At 39.6% G+C, this 20,020-nt stretch overlaps 1 protein-coding gene across 2 annotated transcripts in view; it reads right to left on the reverse strand.

The window, feature by feature from the left end:
• Positions 1 to 18,687, reverse strand: part of spock2 (SPARC (osteonectin), cwcv and kazal like domains proteoglycan 2) — a 25,977-nt gene extending 7,290 nt beyond the window's left edge. Inside the window, exons 1-3 of one of the 2 annotated variants that reach the window (XM_034898598.1) lie at positions 18,385 to 18,685; positions 7,096 to 7,104; positions 6,567 to 6,612 (exon numbers count right to left, since the gene is read on the reverse strand). In XM_034898598.1, coding sequence (XP_034754489.1) covers positions 6,567 to 6,612; positions 7,096 to 7,104; positions 18,385 to 18,573 — 244 coding nt within the window. In that variant the 5' untranslated portion in view covers positions 18,574 to 18,685. Of the gene's footprint in view, positions 1 to 6,566; positions 6,613 to 7,095; positions 7,105 to 18,384 lie in introns of both variants that reach the window. The other variant, XM_034898599.1, reaches the window with a different exon arrangement.
• Positions 18,688 to 20,020: the final 1,333 nt, after the last annotated feature.

Below are 20,020 nucleotides of genomic sequence, written 5' to 3' on the forward strand. Positions count from 1 at the left end.
CCCCCCCCCCCCCCCGTTGTGCAATCATGTCTATCAATCTTCCTGTCTTCCTCCTTTTTTCATTCCTTTGTCTTCTCAAAACAGACATCTTCACTGTGCATTATTTTCCTCATCACATCCACTCTTTCTCTACTCAACACTGTAAGCACAACCTACTTCCAGTTTTACTTTTTTGAAAGTCTCTCCTACAACGCTTGCAGCAGTAAACCTCTCCTAATTAGGCTCCCTGTGCTTCAGTCTAATCCAATCCAGATTTGCATGAGGTTTATCCCTGCGGATTGAGGATAATGAAAGCATAGCTCAGGCCACAGCCTCATCATCAACCCTCTTATCTACTATTTACGCACTCAGTCTCTAATATCATCAGCTCTATCTTCTAGGTAGCAGTTACGCCAGGCATGGCCAGTTAATGGAAAAATACAGGCTTGAATTCATATAGTAACAAAAAAACAACAACCAGCGAGCCTAGAACAGGAGAATAAAGGACAAAACCTTCATTCATACAGTGCAACAAGCTGAAAACACAACCACATATTGTCCCCTGTGATGGCAAAAGTTGCTCATTCACAAATCTACTGTAGCAGACACAGAGCAATGTTTAATATTCATTCTACATTGAGTTCTGTTTTGGTCTCCACTAACTCCTGAGAAAAATACCTGCCTGCTAATTGTTCCAGTATTTTTTACCATCAACATCTACTTTCTGCTGAGTAGGTAACATAAGCATACAGTGGGTTCACGGAAAACAGCTGTTGCTGGAAGCCAGATTGGTCTAAAGCCAGAGGGTCCAAACTGAAACAGTAAAGTTGCAGTAAAACCAAAACAATGCTAAAGTCACTGATTCATTGTTAAAGGAATGGTTCCACATGGTGGAGAATTCACTTTTCTAGAAAAGTGTTTGATGAGTAAATATCAATACCACTAAATTTGAAGCTTGTGTCAGCTATTGAAGTTGTTGCTTTTTACATGTCTGTTTTTGTACAAATTAAACAAATAAAATATGTCTTTATTAGTCAAATTTAGAAATGCTGGCAGGATTTTGTAAACGCAGCTAGGCTAGCTGTTCCCCTCTAGTTATGGTAATGTAGCTATTCACCAGGTGGATTTAGCTTCATATTTAGTGACAAATGAGTGGTATTGATATTCTCAACAAACTCTTGGCAAGAAAACTAAAAAGTGAATTTCCCAAAATGTCAAATGATTCATTAATATTCAAATATGTATTAGTGCAGCTTTAAATCTCCTAAAAACAAGAAAAGTAATTGAATAGGGAACTAACTCAAATTCAAGCTTTTAGATATACAGTGAATGATTTATTTTGGTGTGCAATTAGAGGATGTTGAATAAAAGAGATTCAGGAGCAAGATGATGATGTGCAGCATGTCTTAAAAAGATTAGTTTTAAATACATGGAGGCAATGCTTGACTTCCCTGTAGAGTTGGAGTAACATGCTAATCCGTTCACAGCTTGTATGTGGGGTTTTGAATTTGACAGAAGCAGCCCCACCTGACCCAGAGGGACAGCAAGGTGGGGTGACACTGGACAAATTTGTGAAGTGTGAAGGTGAGAAGGGCAGCACTAGGCCCTGGAGGATTGTAGCTGTTTTTGTGGAGTAAAAACAGCACTGAAGAGGTCTTAGAAAGGTCTTTTCCAAGGATTTTCAATAATTTTCTTGAGGGTCTTAACGTTGAGTTTTAAGCTGGTGGGTGGACATCCAGAAAAGACTTCAACAAGACACTGTAAATTTACCAAATATTTATCTGTGTGAGCTCCAAGCAACAGTATCTTTCAATAGCCTAAAGAGGTATCAAACTCTAGACCTTGTGGAGTGTAGATTCAACGGCCATCATTTATTAACCTAACGTAGAAACCTGTAAGTCCTCTTACAACAGGCTTCACGTGGGATTCATGAAACGTTCGTACCACACCAGTCAGAGTGTAAGAATGGTTATACATTGATAAATGCAGCGTCTGGAAACGATTGTAATTTCAATATCACGCCCACTATATTCTCGGTTTTGAGGCCTCGCCCCTACTATGCAGTAAAAATGGAGCTAATTAACAAAGTTCGTTCACTGATGGCTACAAGTTAGCCTCAAACACAACAAAGGCTGTCTGTTAAATGGCGTTTTGAGCTAACTTTAGCAATCAAACAATCATAGCTAGATAGCTGAAACGTTTTTGAAATGATTCCCATCTTCTGTTATTGTTTGTAATGAGAAAAGTTTATTAGTTCATGGATTTCACAGTTTCGCAGTTATGTCGTAAACCGTTTACATCTGAGCGTGCCCGACTCAAATCTGCGCTGTCCTCACATTGGACAGTAACAGTGTAGATTGAAACCCTGACATCTCAGTTTAATTTGCAGCAACGTGTGTCCTATTTGGCAGCCTTAAAACTGCTATTAGGCTGTAGGAAGAATGCGGAATAGAAAGAGATCACTGATGCGGTCAACAGTGTTGCTGTATTAAATTAAACTCCAACTGAAGTTAATTTAATTTATACATCCTTGACAAGTGCAATAACAACATATAGGCTTTTATTTCAATCTCTTAGGCCTACATGTAGGTGTAGGCTACCTATACAGTGTTTCTTTTAATTTATTTCAGAGCCAGGCAACAGCTGTGAGGGAGAGCAGGTGCTGGACCACCAACCCAACCCTGTCTCATGACAGCAGGGGGGCTGGAAACACAAGCGGATGTTGGTCAATGGCAGAAAGACATTGTTCACTTGTGGCCATTATCGACACTTTAAAAGACGAACAAAAACCTGAAGAATACTAAAAATGTGCATTGTCATGTTTCCTGTATTGAATAGCATTGCCAAACATAACACTATACCTTTTGAAAGCGAGGAGTAATATCCTGTCTCCTTCACATAGCCCCAGCTGGGGCTGTGCTGGACACTGCTCTCAGGGCATCGGGTCATCTGGCTCCATCACTACATTCATGGCACCCTGTTTTTCTGCGCGATATTGTGCAGAACCCCACAGGCTACAACAATGTTGCAGACTTTTTCTGGCATTTATAGTAGGCCCCCCTGCACCGTGGATTGTTTGTATAGGCTACGTGTGCACTGTTGCTTGGCTCATAGAGGTCTTCTAAAAGAGCCAGATCTGCCACTGTCTATAAGTAATCAACTGATGACTTCTCCTTCCCCTGTTACATGGAATTGTTGTGATCTGTGCCGCTGTCTTGGCCAGGACTCCCTTAAAAAAGAGATTAGTAATCTCAATGGGATTTTCCTGGTTAAATAAAGGTCAAATAAAAATAAAATAAAAAAAATGCTGCACCGCAAGTCCACACTGACTCAAAAACTTGCGTACATTAGGTCAGACCAGAAGTGAGATTTATTTACAGCCTCACTTTCCGTAGGAATTGGCGTATCCCCGTCCTACGCCTGTTTTAGGTTAAATGCACGTTTCATAAATGAGGGCCAATGTGGAGGACACACGCTCTCCTTCATAGTTGCCTGGCTCTGACTCACAAAAAAAACACATGTAAAATAAAATATTGCTTTGTTCTTACAAGTCCAAATTACAACTGCTCTTCTCTCAGTGTTTTAAGAGCGAGGTGATTCAATCAGTTGATGGATTGATGAATGACTGTAGTAATTGACTGTCAATCACCCTGACCTCACCTTCACTCTGCACAGTGCAGGCTGAAGTGGAGTCAGCCACCGTGGTGCCTGAATGCAAATTTCCACCTCGGTATGCTGTTGGCATTGACTGTGTTTCTGTGTGTTTGGAGTGTTGACACTTCAAAAGCCCTGTTCTCCTCTTCATGGCAGAAGTCTGGGCTGCCTGGCTGAGAAATGAGGCCCGCAGGCTCATCTGAGCTCGGCAGTGAAGACATTGCACTGATTTAGTGATGTCTCAGAGGGACAAATCTCCCCTTTTTGCACTTTCGCTTCATTAGGCCACTCAGGAAGGAAAACAGATCAATGGGGGGAGATGGCACACTCATGTCAGCGAGAGCAAGGGAAATAGATACATGAAGGGTTTTATACTGTGTGAAATCAAAGGCAAGCATATAAAGCTTTGCTGAAGTGTCATAAAAGCTGAGCACACAGAGTTGAACACTTAGATTATAGGTATGCCACTTTGTGATGTTTATCTGTTGGCTTGGTTGAAAAAGGCTGGGGTATTATTTCCATTATTTTGATATTGGACGATTCTATAAAAAACAAGATTACATTCAAAAACAACTTTTATCCTTGTGTGTTTTAAATTCCGAAATATGTACACATGGCAACGATGCTATCATTGTCTAATATCAAATTGGTAGGACACTATGCAGGTTATTTAAAAGCATTATTTATGTTAATTAAGTTTGTCAGATAAAAAACAACTTCTATTTGAAAGGTTTTTATGTTTCTGGATACAGAGCTCAAACTGAACGAAAGCTCTTGAAAGACTTAATTTTAAAAATATAAATGAAACCCCTCAGATTAACATATGACACATAACAGCATTACACAGCTCATTACATTTTTATTTTTTTAACTGTTTTTATTTCTTAACTGATTTTGTGTAAAGCACTTTGAATTGCCCTGTTGTTGAAATGTGCTATACAAATAAAGCTGCCTTGCCTTGCCTTGCCTTACAGTTTCAGTGTATCATGTTTTTTTGTCTTATTCTTGGTGAACAATTAGCTTTCTCTTGACAGATGAACAGAGCACAAAGACATCCTTTCACTTTTCCTTTGTTCGTTTTCACCTTATCATACTCCCCTACTACACATGTCAACTTGCTTCCTCCCCCAAGTCCTCATCACCAAACTGCCTTAGAGTTGGCAGGAATAATATTGATGTCAGTCACTTTATACTATATCAAGGCCTATTAGCCCCCACCCCTGTCTCACTCATTGGAAACCATAATCAGGCCTTCATTAAGCCTTTGGAAATTGCGCTAATGGACTCTGCCATTCACTCGACTTCATTTGAGCTGCAAATCAAGCGACAATGGTCGAGGACACGACTCTGTCATGACTTCATCTTGCAAAGGCTCAATTAGCACTGGAGTCTCAGCAGTAGTTGTGGAGCAGACCTCAGACAGTCAGCGTCTCTTGCTGCATTTCTAAACCTGACTGCACGGCTCTTGCTTGAGTGCAGCAGAGAAAGAAGAAAGAAATGGGGTAGCAGAAAGAAGTGGTGAACTACTGTTAAACATCTCCTTGGGGGGGGCACTTTCAAACCACTCAAGCAGATAAAGCAGAGTGCTCACATATTTCAACCTTTTTTTGCCAAGGAACACCCTAAAAATTTGGAGAGCGGCTGACCCCAGCATACAAACAAAGAGCAGACACAGCGCTGTCTAACACGATGAACTGCTGGCGGTCTGGGAAGCATCCCAGTTCAAACACAGGCCACAGATTCTGCTTCCATGCTACAGTACAGTGCAGGCTAATGACATGCAGCTTCAATAAATCATGTGTCTTTGCTTTCACTGCATCAGCATGCTTCCAAGGCGGTTATACCATATTCCTTTTTCTTTTGGACAATGAGTATCTGTGCCTCAACCCTATGCACATGATGATACCTTTTGAGCACAGGAAAAAAAATTATTTACATAAATTGCCAAATTTGGTTTATTATGGATTTATTGATTATTATTGATATTATTAATATTATTGATATTACTGATTGTTTGATTATTTATTGATTTTTTACAGCTATATGTTGATATATTTTGGGTTTTCTTTGAGATCCTTAACTGATTTTACACACAATAACAGAATAGATATGTATGTATTAATTCTCTTGAATTAAATGAATGTTAGTGTGCCGATTCCTGTGTTACAGATTGAGCATCAAGCCAGTGTTGCATTATGGGTTGTGTGTAGCCTTAATGTTGCTAGGCTAGATGCTTTTTTAATGTCTGTTCAACATGTTTTGCTGTTTCAGAAGAAATGCATTCCTAACAAGGCAAAAACATCTTTACTGCAGAAAGTTGGAAAAGCTTGGAGTCAGCTGTCAAGCAGTGACAGAATTTTATGATGGCCAGCTCCAAAACTGTCAGACAGGAGAGTGTGTGAGTCAATGAAGAAGCAACTACACTTCAAAACATACTCCAATGAGCTACAATACTGTGCATTTACAATATATGCTGCATGATATGCTTAGTGGATATAAGGGAGAAGATTATTTAATTTTTAGACTAATGTCTCAGAGAAACCTTCTCAACAGGAAAACATTTTTATTCTGTCTCACACTACAAATTAGGCATACATTTTGTATAGGGAAATTATTTTTAAGCAGATGGAAAATAATTTAAGCAAACAAAAATCTATTTTTAGCTCAATAATTGTATTTGAATGTTCAGTAATGTTAAAACTAGATACAGAACTAAAGCTACATTTTATCAGGTACATATAATAGTTTTTTGTTTGCTCAAATTAAAATATCTATTTATGTGCTTGTTCAATATGGGCCATTGGACACTGAGGATTAAGCCACAAATATGATAATAGCCTATATTAATTAATCCCAACAAAAAAAAGTTAAGTGGCAGTTAGGGACTTTACTAACCACACAGCAAGAAAGTGATGAAATGGTGGAATACTTACTGTCAATAGAACCTTGATTTTCATCCCAGGTACGGACATAATCATCCTGCAGAAACATAAAGAAAATAATCATTTATTAGCAGCTGCAGAAAACAAGGAGCCACATAATTCACACTGCAGGCCTGAGTGCACAGTGTTGTTGATAGCATAACACATCAACACTTTGTCATCTTCATAGCGGAGAAGTACATTATCATCGCACAGTGATTATAATGTGTGCATTAGTCTTGCAGTATACTAATTAGCAAAGAGACATATGGGTATGTACTGTGAATGTATAGGAAATGAACCTGACACATCTGCACCTGATGCCTATATGTGAGACATATGGCTCTTTTAAGTGCTCTGCTTTCCCCTGCTGACGTAATTTGAACATTAATCGTTCTAATTAAAATGGGCAAGTTGGATGAGATTTGAAAAACAAGAAGATGGATGAAGAAGACAACACACAAAAAGACAAGGAAATGAGTCATGAATGAAAAATACATAGTAACAAAGGCAAAGTGAAGAAGAACTGGAGAGAACTGACCTCTACCTCCTGGTTTAATGACAGCAAAAGGAGAGAAAAGAACCAATATTAGTGTAGAAATGTGTAATTTCAGATTTAAGCTGCATTCAATGACATGGGAAAGACTTTTTAGGTTCATTTAAAGCCCCTTTTATAACATTTAACATCCACAACTAAATTATCAAGAATCAAAGTTGAAAAGACGTCCAATTTAATCAGATTTGATCTACAGTGGCCCACTCTGATTGGTGCAAACCAGTAAGAAAAGCAATGGAAAAAAAAGAAATACACAACATCTTTTAAGTGAAATAACCAAAACTGTATCAAAATAGTATGTTGTTGCTCATAGTAAGATGATTAACAAAATAATGTTATCAGGGCCTTTAACATTAAAAATATTAAAGAAAAAGTGAGAAAAAAATCAAACACTTTTAGACAATGTTTTTCTTTCTGAAACTGAAAGCGTATCTCAATAAACCCTGAAAATTCATAACAGGGTCAGAGCATTAGACACATTTATGACTGGGTGCATCCTCAAATATAAGGGAAATCCAAACAAGACAGTGCAGATGTAGAGCTTTTTTGAGCATATGACTGTGTCTGAAATAATAAACATGAGTCATTTACAATCGACTCCTTTGAGATGACTTACTCATCACCGTAAACATTTACTGTACTGGAAGCGTGTGCCAAACAGCTCCCCAGAAGGCGATAAATCCTAACACAACATGGGAAATAAGCAGCCCTCATGAAAGCTGGGACCTTCCTCTTTGACCCTCACAGTTTCATTTCACAGAGGTAAATATTTTCATCACTGGCACTCCACTTGAGACTTGAAAACTGCCAAACTGCACTGCTGTTGCTCTGCTCATCCTCGACTTTCTGCAGCACCAAGCTCATTTCCCCTGCTCAATGACAGAAAGAGCACTTCCAGTAAACTGGCTGGTGTGTGGATTTCAACTCAACACTCTTAAGCTTCATGAATGATTGCTGGTTATGTAGTTTAACCTTGTTGGAGTCATGCATTAGCAGGGTAAGACCTCAAAGAGTCTACGACCTGGCCAATAATCTGACGCCTCCCATGTCCCCTTTATTGATGCTTTAGCTACTGCATTATTTAACAGCCTTTCTTTATTTGTGTTTCTGCCAGGACCGATGAGGAAAGTGTCCTGCTGCGCTGACAGGACTGGAAATCAATAATTTCATAAAAGAGAGACTGCAGAAAATGTATATGGGGAAAATAAATTCCTCCTGAGTGTTCAATGAAAGTGAGCATGAGATGCAGAGCATGCTGACAAGTTTGGCACACGATAGAGAAGTTATATCACTCGAAAATATGACTCACAGAACCGAATTCTGATGATATGACCATGTTTTTCCTGAAGTGATTAGATTGATTGACAGATCACAATCCCCCATATCTGAAGGATGCAGAACCCGACCCCATGAGCCTGTCCACAGTAAGATTGGGCTCAGCTCATGTGGAACTGCACAGTGTAACTAAAAAAAGCAAAAAAGATCTCTCAAAAAAGTGAGAGATACCGTGCTAGTTGGGTGGTTTGAAAAAAACAACAACAGGAAACTGGTTGGAATGAATGTCTGTCTATCTTGCAGGTTATGTGTGTGACTGACAGGTGTTTCTAGGTAAATGTCAGCTGTCAGATGCACTGGGGTTAGCCTGAGGGGTTTGTTCATGTTGACTGCTTCATCAGTCAAAAAAAGGACACAGTAATAACACTCACATGTGAAGATCTGTCTATCAGATGAAGGTTCATACCTGACCGTTTCTTACGATTATCGTCGTGAGAAACGATTATCTGCCTTTAGTAGAATCATCAAACCAAAAGCACAGAGCTACAATACACGCACCGCCCTCTGTGCCAAAAACTCACCAGGGTTTATAAAATACTGAACTTGGGTTCATGAACAGCAAAAGTTTGATCCAAATAAAGGCGGCCAAGTGTGTAGTTTCCTAGATATTAGTCTGGATCGATGACATTTAATTTGCCGGATAGTTCGGGATGTCTCTCATCTTTCACTTTCTTTGTGTTGCCATTCTAAACTCTTGTCCCTTTGGTAAACAACCAAAAGCCAGCTTTCTGTAGTGTGAACAGTTAACTTAATCATTTTCAAGTTTAATTTTACGAGTTCCTTCCCGAGACCATTTTGCAGATCCTCCGTCTTTGCAACCGGAGATTAGTGCCACCCAAGAAGACTGTGATTGGATTAAAGAAATGCAAATAAACCAGAACGTTTTTTTCTCCTATCGAGGAGTGTGTGTGTGGAGGGGTCAACAGACCCCCTCCGCGAACAACCGACAAGTCATGGATAGTTTTTTGACTTTTCTAACACTAACAAAGTGTAACAAAGAACATGTGCAGGCTAGCGAGGGTTTGATCAGACAGTCGCCTACTTGGCAAAATGACACTGAGTGCTGAAAGGTCCTCCTTACTTTAATCTTCCTCCAGACATCAAGGACTGGAAGGCATGCCTACCACTTCCGCTGCTGAAGTCTTGTTTTTCATCCTTTCTTCCCAGTCAATTCTGTCAACAGCTAAAAGCAAATGCACAAACCCCTTCATAGAGGATAGTCACTGAGAAATGAGGGTGTAAAGAGGTTGAACATGTACAAAGCGGATTTCTCTCAGAGATGTAAAGCATCAAGTGGCTGATCAGCAAGCAGCAGACATCCTAATTTCAGTTTAAAATGGTAAAAAAATAATTACAGTGGTTTTTGCATTCAAAAAGTGTTAGAAACATAATCTTCTTTTGAAACAGTGCATACTTACATGATAAATTCATGCACTGATGTTTTATTTTACATTAATGAAAATCCTGTTGAAGCATACTACTGAACTAAACTATGTTGGATACTGTTGTAGCAGAAAATATAACTCCAAAATCTGATGAAATATAGCTGGAAAAAAAATTACATTGCCCCGAGGTTGTCTTCTGGAGCGATCCTACACAATACCGTCTCACTTCCTCCCACTTAGAGATTTACAGAAAGACTTAGTTGCTGTTCTCACAACCTCTCTGCCTAGGTTAACAGATCGCATGCACGCCTGAGATGAAACAAACCTCCCTCAACAATATTCTCATCCTATATGTTCTTCTCTTATCTTTATGCACACTGGGCTGCAGGGCACAAGAAGCCAGCCTGCTGTATTTCTTGCATGCACACCATGCGCTGAGCTGATGTTTAAGGATTGCAGAGCAGAGACACAACATCAAACGCTGAGAGTCTGGTCTGCCTCCCTTGCAGGACAGAGTCATAAGCGAGTCTTATGTAAGAGAGCTGGGAGGAACCTTTATCGGTTCAGGTTTCAGTGAAATTTGTCCTCTTACCATCCAAAGTCAAGATGAGAGCAGATCTGAGCGGATGAAGATGTTGACATGCTCAGCTGCCGCTTTCAATTATCACCCTGTCTCCAAGCAGTAAGCATAAGGAGCAGCATTAGACTCTACAGATGGCATTTTTTGGAAGAAAATTAGATATGTATTTCATGTTTTTATTTATTATATTTGGATCCTGATTTATTTTTGTATTGATACATGAATATATGTATCGCTTATCCACTCTGCTGACCACAATTGTAAACTGCCATGCCCATGTGTACTTGCACTCTATTTGAAGTCATTTTAAGCTTTGAAATTTGTTAAACATTTGCATTGGTGAAGGTCTAGTGACGGCAAACATGGCGTCATTTTTATAACAGGTAGTGCTGTCAGTTAACGGCGTTTATCGCGAGATTAACGTTCTTTTGGCCTAGTAGGCTTTGTAGTTTCACATGCTGTTGCAACAGCTAGTAACGTTAGAAAAACTACAACACCACACCGGATCTAGCTAGACTAGCTTAGCTAGATCTAGCACGCCGCACAGACTCAGCCAAAGAGTTGTAACGTTACGTGGATGGCGAGCGCTACAGACCGAGATAGATGCCATTTTTTAAAAGTTTCCAAACGGCTCCGTTGGCAAGACCAAAGTGATCTGTGTGTTTTGTCGTTGCAAACTGAGCTATCATCGCTGCACGCCCAGTCTGAAATACCACTTGATGGCCAAGCAACCAGCTGATGCAAATTCCACCCTCCCCCTGTCAAAGTATTTTGTCACTCTTTTATTGATGGAGAGTGTTACATTGTTTGAGAGATTATTTGCTCCAAGTGTGAATAACTGCTCCAAGTGAGAATGTTAGGTGTGAAATTGAACACTACAGACGTCTATATGGCAATGTTATTTTAAATTTAAAAAGAAAAGCGAGCCAATCCACTTTTCCATGTTGATAAGAGCATTAAAATGACAAAAAATAATTCTTAAAAAAAGAAGTCAAGGGACTTTTAGAATAGATAAAAATGTCTGATTAATTGAGATTAATTGCGAGTTACCTATGACATTAATGCGATTAATTGCAATTAAATATTTTAATCGTTTGACAGCACTACTTACAGGGTTCCTTTTCTTAATTACCCCTCAGTTTTAAAATACTCTGTGGCCCTTATGGCAGCAAAGTTTGAGTCTGACCAAAATTTGTGTACAAACCATAGAATGTAAAAAAAGTTCCGCTCATAAGATGAGAAGACATATTTAACTTCTCCTTACTGATTCATACATGAGTAATCTCTTTCATACAGAAGCTGGGGGAAAAAAGATATTAATTTACATCTGCAATGACGTTTGTGACACTACAGATATTGTGCATTGTACATAATAAGTCCCTACCTCATCAAGAAAACCTCCAACTTTTTCATTTTTCACACTCAAGTAGAGATCAGTGACTTCTGAAATATTGTGACAGCAAAGGATGAATAAAAGGTCCAAAACAATAGCTGGCGGAAAATTGCACACAATCACGAAATCAATTAATTTCTTTTTTCATTTCAATGGATACGTATTCAAAGGCACCGGACAGAAAATGGACTGGTTTCACTGAATTTGCCAGTGCTTTGTAATGCAGTTTTTAAACTTGCTTGCATTGTCCTTTTTTTTGCAATAAGCACAACATGCACACACAACAGACACACACTCAGTTCCAGCTATCAAAATCACACTTCGTCCACAAATTCTCTCTACACTCATGCTGGCCCTGTACTTTTTATCTATAAATAAAATCAGCCCTTGTGCCTGTCAGGGTCCTGCAGGGAATAAGAAAACAGTCTGCAACTCACAGGAGGATCTGGTACAAACAGAAAGAACCTTCACACTTCAGTGAAAACACAGAGCTGGACTGAAAAACAGACATGTACAACAATAGAAAATCCCTGAAGTTAACTTGGTAGGGGCTTGAAGAAGGATAAGAATCAGCCAATGATTTGAGATATGGGAGTCAAAACCAATGTTATCGAATAACAGTCACAACCACATCAGCTGCAACAGGACTGAAACCTGGCTAGTGAAGTGGAAATCGCAGACTGGCTGTCTATCTGCTGCCAAACACCATTTGCGCTGTGCGCTAAAACACTATTGGCACGATGGGTTTCAAAGCACAGTGGGGCCGTTGCGGCCATTGTTCTAAAAGGCCCTTAACAAGTCCAGTCATTTAGCTTACTCATATCTGTTATGCTGCAACCTTTGAAATAGAATAAGGGGATTCCTTGCTGTTTTTGTCACTAGTGAGGGACAAATTACCTCCCCAAAAAAAATGTGTGCCCCATGCAAAAAGTCAGCATGATAGATGATAAATGTCAAATACAAGAATATTATGAAACACCCTTCTTCGGGTATTGCAGTGTGGAGTTAGTTCTAGTCCTAGTGTAATAAGTATACAAAAAGGTGAGATTAGACTTTATGCTTACATAACCTTGTTTTAGCCAGAAATTGATGCTTTATTGTTTTTTTTATTTTCAAACAGTATCTTTCACTTTACAAGAGAGAACTGTTTTATTATGGAGGCTAACTGTTTGACGAACACAACGCTATTTTGGAAAACTATCTTAGCTCTCGAAATCCAATATAGAGCAGGGCAGGAACTGCCTCTGGCCTGTGAAGGAGAGCTGCGTTGTTATCAGAGCAGACAAAATCCCTGTTCAATTCCTTCCTTTACACTTTTGTTCATGAAATTTTGGTTTTAGAAAGGGTTTTCTTTTTTTATGGCATATCATTCTTACTAGCCTTCAAGTCTTATTATGTTGTGTGCTGGTCTAGTTCTGACCATGACCAGGAGGTTTCTATGCGTCTGTATATCTGTATATCTGTATATATGTATCATGCTAAAAATACAATAGACACACACATGTGTGTGTATGTTGTATTTTTAGTATGATTACAGTTAACACTTACTTAACAAGCCTGTCAAGGTAATCTCAGGTGCAAAAACTTTCTCTGATAATTTCAACCACTTGTTCCAATCAAAATCTCTTGTATCAGCTACGGGAGCTGATCTCACACTGGGCTGTGACTCATTCTGAAGCCCAAAGGTGATACTACTTGGGTGGTATTTACTGTAAGGACAGCCACTGCCACTGAGTTATTGGGAGTGTCAAAACAAAGAAAAAGGTTTGATTTATTGAACCTGTTTTACCAAATCTCAAAAGCCACAAAAAGTCCCATAATAATTTAAGGTGTCTTGCATTTTCAAATGACAATTGATCATGAAACAAATGCAACTCCCTAGTTACAAACTGTCCTGTATTGCAACCATCACACTGATATATCATTCAAACTATTTTGAGGCTTTTATTGCTGATAACAGGGCTATTTACTGTACATATAGATTTTCAGGAGAACACTGGAAGTATCTCATTACAGGCAGATTTCTGTATGTTGTTGGGTGGTCTCTGCAGCAAACCTATTTGGGATACCTAATCCCAGGTGGCCAACACAGAAGCGGGTCACTCCAAGCAGTCATACATGTGAAGTGCAGGGATTTATAGCATCTGTAAGGAAAAAATGTTCAAAAGGATGCTTTTAAAGCCCTGTGTTTTTTTGTTTTGGCAGTTAGTGACAACAAGTTATGGGTGAAGATGCATTCAGTCCATTTTGTTTACAATTGCATCTGCTCAGAAATTTTGTATTTATCACCTTTCTTCACTACATGGAAAATCCTCCCCCTGTCTCTCTACAGCACCTGTGCCCTTCAGCTGTGGCTATTGTACTGCAGTGGGGAGCAGCTGTAGCCGTGCAGGGCATGTTGAAAGGCTGTTCTTCTACTCAATTACAGCCCACCTAGGCCTCTGGTAGCCGGCCAAGAGACCCCACAGCGCACCAATAGTCCGTCCAAACAACCAGACCATCACTCCCCGAACTGTTGGAGGTGACAGAGATCCATCTGCTTCACCAACACAGCTATGGACATTTTCAGCCCCATAAAGAATCTGGAGTGTGATAAGGAACAACTCATGCCAGAACAAAGTATGACTAGATAGACGAATGGCATTTTGATAAGCTGTTATCATTCATAGCTGGGATGCATCAGTAGCAATCTATTCCAACAGCAAAGAGCATAGGGTTGTGAAGTGGCTGTGCGATAGGAAAGCCAGACTAAGCGCAGGGGTTGTGACGATAATTTACTGTTAATCTGGATAGTCTTTTAATGTAGTATTTGGCTCCAGTGTTACAGATGCCATTATCCACAAATAATGTTTTTTATGCTATAGTGAAACGATAAAAAAGAGCAGAGCACTTACAGGTGTGCCCCACAATCACAGTGTTAAAACTGTGCAAGACTGAAGTCAGTTTGAGGCTAAAATAAGGCAGCTGAAGCAAACCTCTCGTCAAATGTTCTTGCCAGATTACTAGAACCTGCCACAAGTGCTTCCCCCATTTGGCATAGTTAATCCATAGGCATCAACAAGGGGTCTGATGTTTTTGTGCTGGTGCTAAGCTTTTTCTGTTCCTTAAAGATGAACCCAAATGGATAACAGGTGCAAGCAGGATTGGTACTGGGTGGTCCAGAGCTGCCCCAGTGGAAAGGTATGCATTTTTAAGATAAGGATTTACTAGGAACAGACAGTGCAGGATGGGAAGCAGGGAAAAAGAGAAAAATATTAACCAGTAATCACATCCTAAGTACTATTCCTTTTTCTTCCATGCTCATACTGGCATGCGTAATGGATGACAGGATTAAACAACCTACTTTTAGGCAAGCTTGCATTGCTAAGTCATAATCATCATCCACTTTTAGGCACCTGTCTGAGTTTATCTAAAGTCAACGGGAATAAAACATACCAGACCAATTTCACAGCTTGGCAATTTCATGGACAACGTCATTTTTATTAGGGAAGTTGAGCAAAAAATTGAATTTACTGTTGATTTGCCTTTAGTAGACATATCAAATTGGATCCAGGGTGCATAAAATGCTGTAGTCTGCAGCCATTTAATTTCACTCTGAAATGGAAAAAGACATTGCCCTGACTGTTGAAATGATCCCAGTTGACATCTAATTGTCCCTATAATTGTGTCTTTGAATGTCTGTGTGCAGAAAATGTTTTAGTCAGTGTCTGGTCTTAAAGACGGTGCTTAAAATAAAAGGGAGAACATGATGAACAAGAAGAAGCCATTTAAAATTTGTTTCTGTATGTCTCCATCTTTTATTTGCCCTTTATAGAGCAGTGTAATTATGTTGAAGTTCCCTTATTAGTAAGAACTTTCTGATTTTATTATATGATAAAGTGAATAAAGATGAATTAACAATTCCATGTTGCACACATTTAATTTCCTTTACCTAAACGTGCATAACGTAACAATAAAGCAAATAGCACCGAGTCTGGTCACTTCCCATGACTGCCTTTCCCGTTCCTGTTTTCTTTAACCCACTGGATTTGGTGAATTAGTGAAATGAAATGTTGCGTGCACCTGTCAGATTAAAGGATTGACGGTATCCCATTCTATTACTTGTTGACTGTAACTGTTAAATCTAATCCCACTTGTCTTCCTGTAAAATAGATTGAATTGCAGTGTGGGAGCTATTTTTATTGGAAGTAAAAGGGCCTCTTATCCAGATTCTGCTTTTATGTTTCATAAGAGAATAAATGTGAAATATTTACAGTGTTTATACTGCAGCCTGTGTGTGTTTGTATGTGTGTGTGTGTGTGTGTGTGTGCATGCAATAGAGAGAATGAAAGAGCTAATCTTTCATGTTGTTCAGCTTACATTATTGCTTTCCAGTGTCAGATTAATATTCAACATTCAGCTCTCAGAGAACTGTGCAGGTCAACATACATTTGTGTAATGGGAATACCTATAACTGTGTCATTCGCTGTGCTTTATATACATCCACAATATCATTCCCAAAGACTGAACAGCTCATTTTCTAGTTGAGATTTTTTTTTTCCTTCAAAGACCAAAATAAAGCAACACCAATTACATATTCATTATAGTCAATAATCAGCAGCTCTTATTAAGAATCATCAATGAAGTAGTTGGTTGCACAAAATGGTGTTTCAGTTGAAGAACTTTACAGTTTGATGAGATAAAAAAAAATCAGGATGCTTCCGCCTATTCCTTCACCCTGAAGCAGGGCTAGTGAGGGGAATAGAGTCATCACACCCTCAGTGATACATGCTCCATTTTAACACTATAACACAGTGACTGCTGTTGCTACGGCAGCAAGCTGAAATCAAAGCGGTTTCTATTGGCGATTCCATCGGGAGTTTCAGTGGTTCGCCTCTCTGATGTTTCTCCTGTCATCATCATCACCACCGGGGACACCACCACTGCTACTCGCAAACACACAAACACACACAGACGCAACAGCCCAGACAAAATCATGCTTATGCACTTGCAAGACTGTAGCAATCACACATGTATGCACAGTGTGCAAATGCACGCACACAGACCAAGACAATCACCTCTGGGAATATTGATCATAAAAGAGACAGTGTGGAACCGGAACTGTTTGTGTCACACAGCAGCTTTGATGTTAAATAGCAGGAAAAAGGGAAAGCAGAGTAAGTGACATCTACTAGATGGCAACCCTTTAAGCAACGTTAAGAACTGTTAATATCTTGGGATGCTCCACATATTCCGTTTGTGTGTGTGTTTGTGTTGTAAATCACTCCAGCCAATCATGATGTGCTGAATTCAGAGTGTAGTTGCTGCTCTAATATAGTGCAGCATTCAAAGAGTTATAATCCCACAATAATTCTGATTTAATCTTTCCATGCTTACAATTTCATTACTTCACTAAGTACAGTTACAGAGGACATTCTCCTTAAGTAATCTGCTCCCAAGAGGGGTGGCTGCTATAATTTCCACACACATTAGCTTTTTATTCAGGGACGTTCCTAAGGAGGCATATGAATGTGGATCAAAAACGACACTATAGCCTTTCTGTGATGGCTATTACTTAGAAAGGCTTCTCCTCCTGAGAAGATATGGCATTGTTCTCATGTACTTGCTCAAGCTGAAGCCAACTGCTCACGTTTCAAATCGATAATAATACCCATCACGTGCTGGTAACCACCCAAGATCAATCAAAACCCAATTAACAGGAGTCATTTGAAACAAAATCCAACTACACTATTGTCCAAATCCTGTTGGGATCATTAGTAATCATTTCATAGCCCTTAGAGGAAAAATTACGTTCATACATTCACAGACAGCAATATATCACCATAGCTTGCAGGCTTCAATCAATCCCTGCAACCCAGTTCAGCCTGTTCAGTAGGTGAATATGCACATCAATCAATCCCCACCCCTCTGCTCTAATTGCTCAATTCTCTTGTTTGTGAAATCCCCCTGGACACCTCTGGAAACAGAGGTAACCCACATTAAGGGCAGGATGATGGAATATGCCCATACTGCTCCTGCTGTGCAAGTGGGACTGAAACAGTAATCGCTTATAATAAACCAAGGACCCTTATAAAAGATAGGTTGTGTTTGCAACTGTAGCTTTATTTTGACCCATAGCCTTCTTGGTGAAGCTCTCATGGAAGATCTCCAGGTAAATATCACTTTAGACGCCCTGCATTTTTAGGAGGAAGTCAGAAAAGTAGAACATCCAGTCTGTGTTTGGCATTAGGACAACCATTTACATGTGCCATTATCCCAAAGTGTGTACACGAAGAGGCAATCATTCAAAATAAGGTGAACACTGTAATCACAATCTCTCTTCTCTTATCTTCCAAATATAATCCTTACAGTGACTATTTTTGAGTATATTCTTATTTGGCAACATTTATTCTAAAGTGTAAGTAATGTGTTTCTACAGCGTGGGCTATGTTGCAACAACAGCACCAAGTTTGAGTGTATTATCAGGCTAAGAAAGTGTGCGATAACTATTATTACTGTTTCTAAACGGCCGTGCGTGTTTCCCCATCAGCGCATCTTATACCGCATTACCGCGCATCTCTCAATCAACACGGCGGACTTACGTCTCTGAAGCGATTCCAGTGCTTGATCTTGCGGCTGTACTGTGAAATGGTGGACAGCCACTGCTCGTCTTCCATGAAATTCCCCGTCTTTTCCGCTTCTTTGACGCTCTTGACGTCGGTCTGGAAGGTAGACCCCGCGAGCATCACCAGCGGGACGAGAAGGCACACGATATCCGTAATTTCCACCATGGTAGCGGACAAAAACACTTTGCACACACCGCTTGTAGGCTTTCCTCTTCTGGGAGGGGGAGGATGCTGAGCCCGGATTGAAACTATCAACTGATGAGCCTATAGGTTGCTCCTTCTGCTGCTGGGAGAGGGAGAGAGAGAGAGAGAGAGAGAGAGAGAGAGAGAGAGAGAGAGAGAGAGAGAGAAGGAGAAAGAGAAAGAGAGAGAGAGAGATATTTAGAATATTATTATTCGAATTTTTTTATTTTATTATTACTTTTTTTATTGTTTCAACGTAACCTTTGAGGGACATAATAATTTGTTTAGTATCTACAATCATATCATTCTGACATTGACTACTGGATTGATAGTATTTACATGAATGGCATCAGGCAAACCTTTTTCCTAGCAGACATTTTAGATTTATCTTAACAGAAAAATTAAAAGTGCAACAGATGCTAATGATGGCTCTTTTCCATTTTATTGTCCTAGCAGGCGGGGGACAAGGAGCCAGTGTAGCCCATGATCACAGGGCCCTGGAACTGGAACGCCTTAATGCAACAATTAACGTTATTAAATACATGTGTGCAATACCTGCTATCACATACTTTGAAACAAAGGCCTATGTTATTATAACTGAGCTAAATCAACATCTTTACGACACATCTTAACAGAAACTAAGCGTTTAATGACCCACAAATTAATTAACAGGGCCATCTTATTGGCTTGGGATGATGCTGTTAACCTGTGGTCTTGAATAAACTAAACTGATATTTCATTAAATTAGACTCGATTTTCTTTTACTTTTCTTACTGTAAGTCCAGCCCTGCATAATAAGACAAACTTGTGCCCACACTGCCCCTATCACAGTGAAACATACCTGGCTAAAATTGGACAGCAAGACTTCATAAATCTGGAAAACTGAGGTCTTTGCTACTACTCTGCCTCACAATTGTTACCTGGACTGAAGAAGAGCCAACACAAAGAGGAGGGTAGTGGATTAGTTGGGTGTTGCACTCTCTTCTTCTGTGTTCAGATGGCCCATAGACAATGACAGTATGGTTTGATACATTACGAGAAAGTAAACATTTGCATCGTACCACGCTACATTGTCTGCCCTGCCTGCTGTATCTTCCCTGCTACAATCTCACCAGGTCCCCAGAGAGTCAAACTGAATGACAACTTGTAATTGAAATGCTGGATTAACTGATGCCATCTTTATGTCATCCTGAAGAGACTTTGAGGCCCTCTTAATAAAGGCAGACATGACACATGGCGTCTCTCAGCTGAACGCAATCAAGTTCACAAGCAAAGATAAAGAGAGGGGAAGTTGCTTAAATTGAGCACCATGCAGAAATTGGGATAAAATCAGTGTCTGAGAAAGTATGGGCTATTTGATACATACTGCAAGTGTGATGATCTTTTCTTTCTTTTTTTCTTTTTTTTTACAACACAGCTGTAGACTCAG

Source organism: Etheostoma cragini, chromosome 17 (assembly GCF_013103735.1).
Source record: "Etheostoma cragini isolate CJK2018 chromosome 17, CSU_Ecrag_1.0, whole genome shotgun sequence".
NCBI classification, from domain to species: domain Eukaryota; kingdom Metazoa; phylum Chordata; class Actinopteri; order Perciformes; family Percidae; genus Etheostoma; species Etheostoma cragini.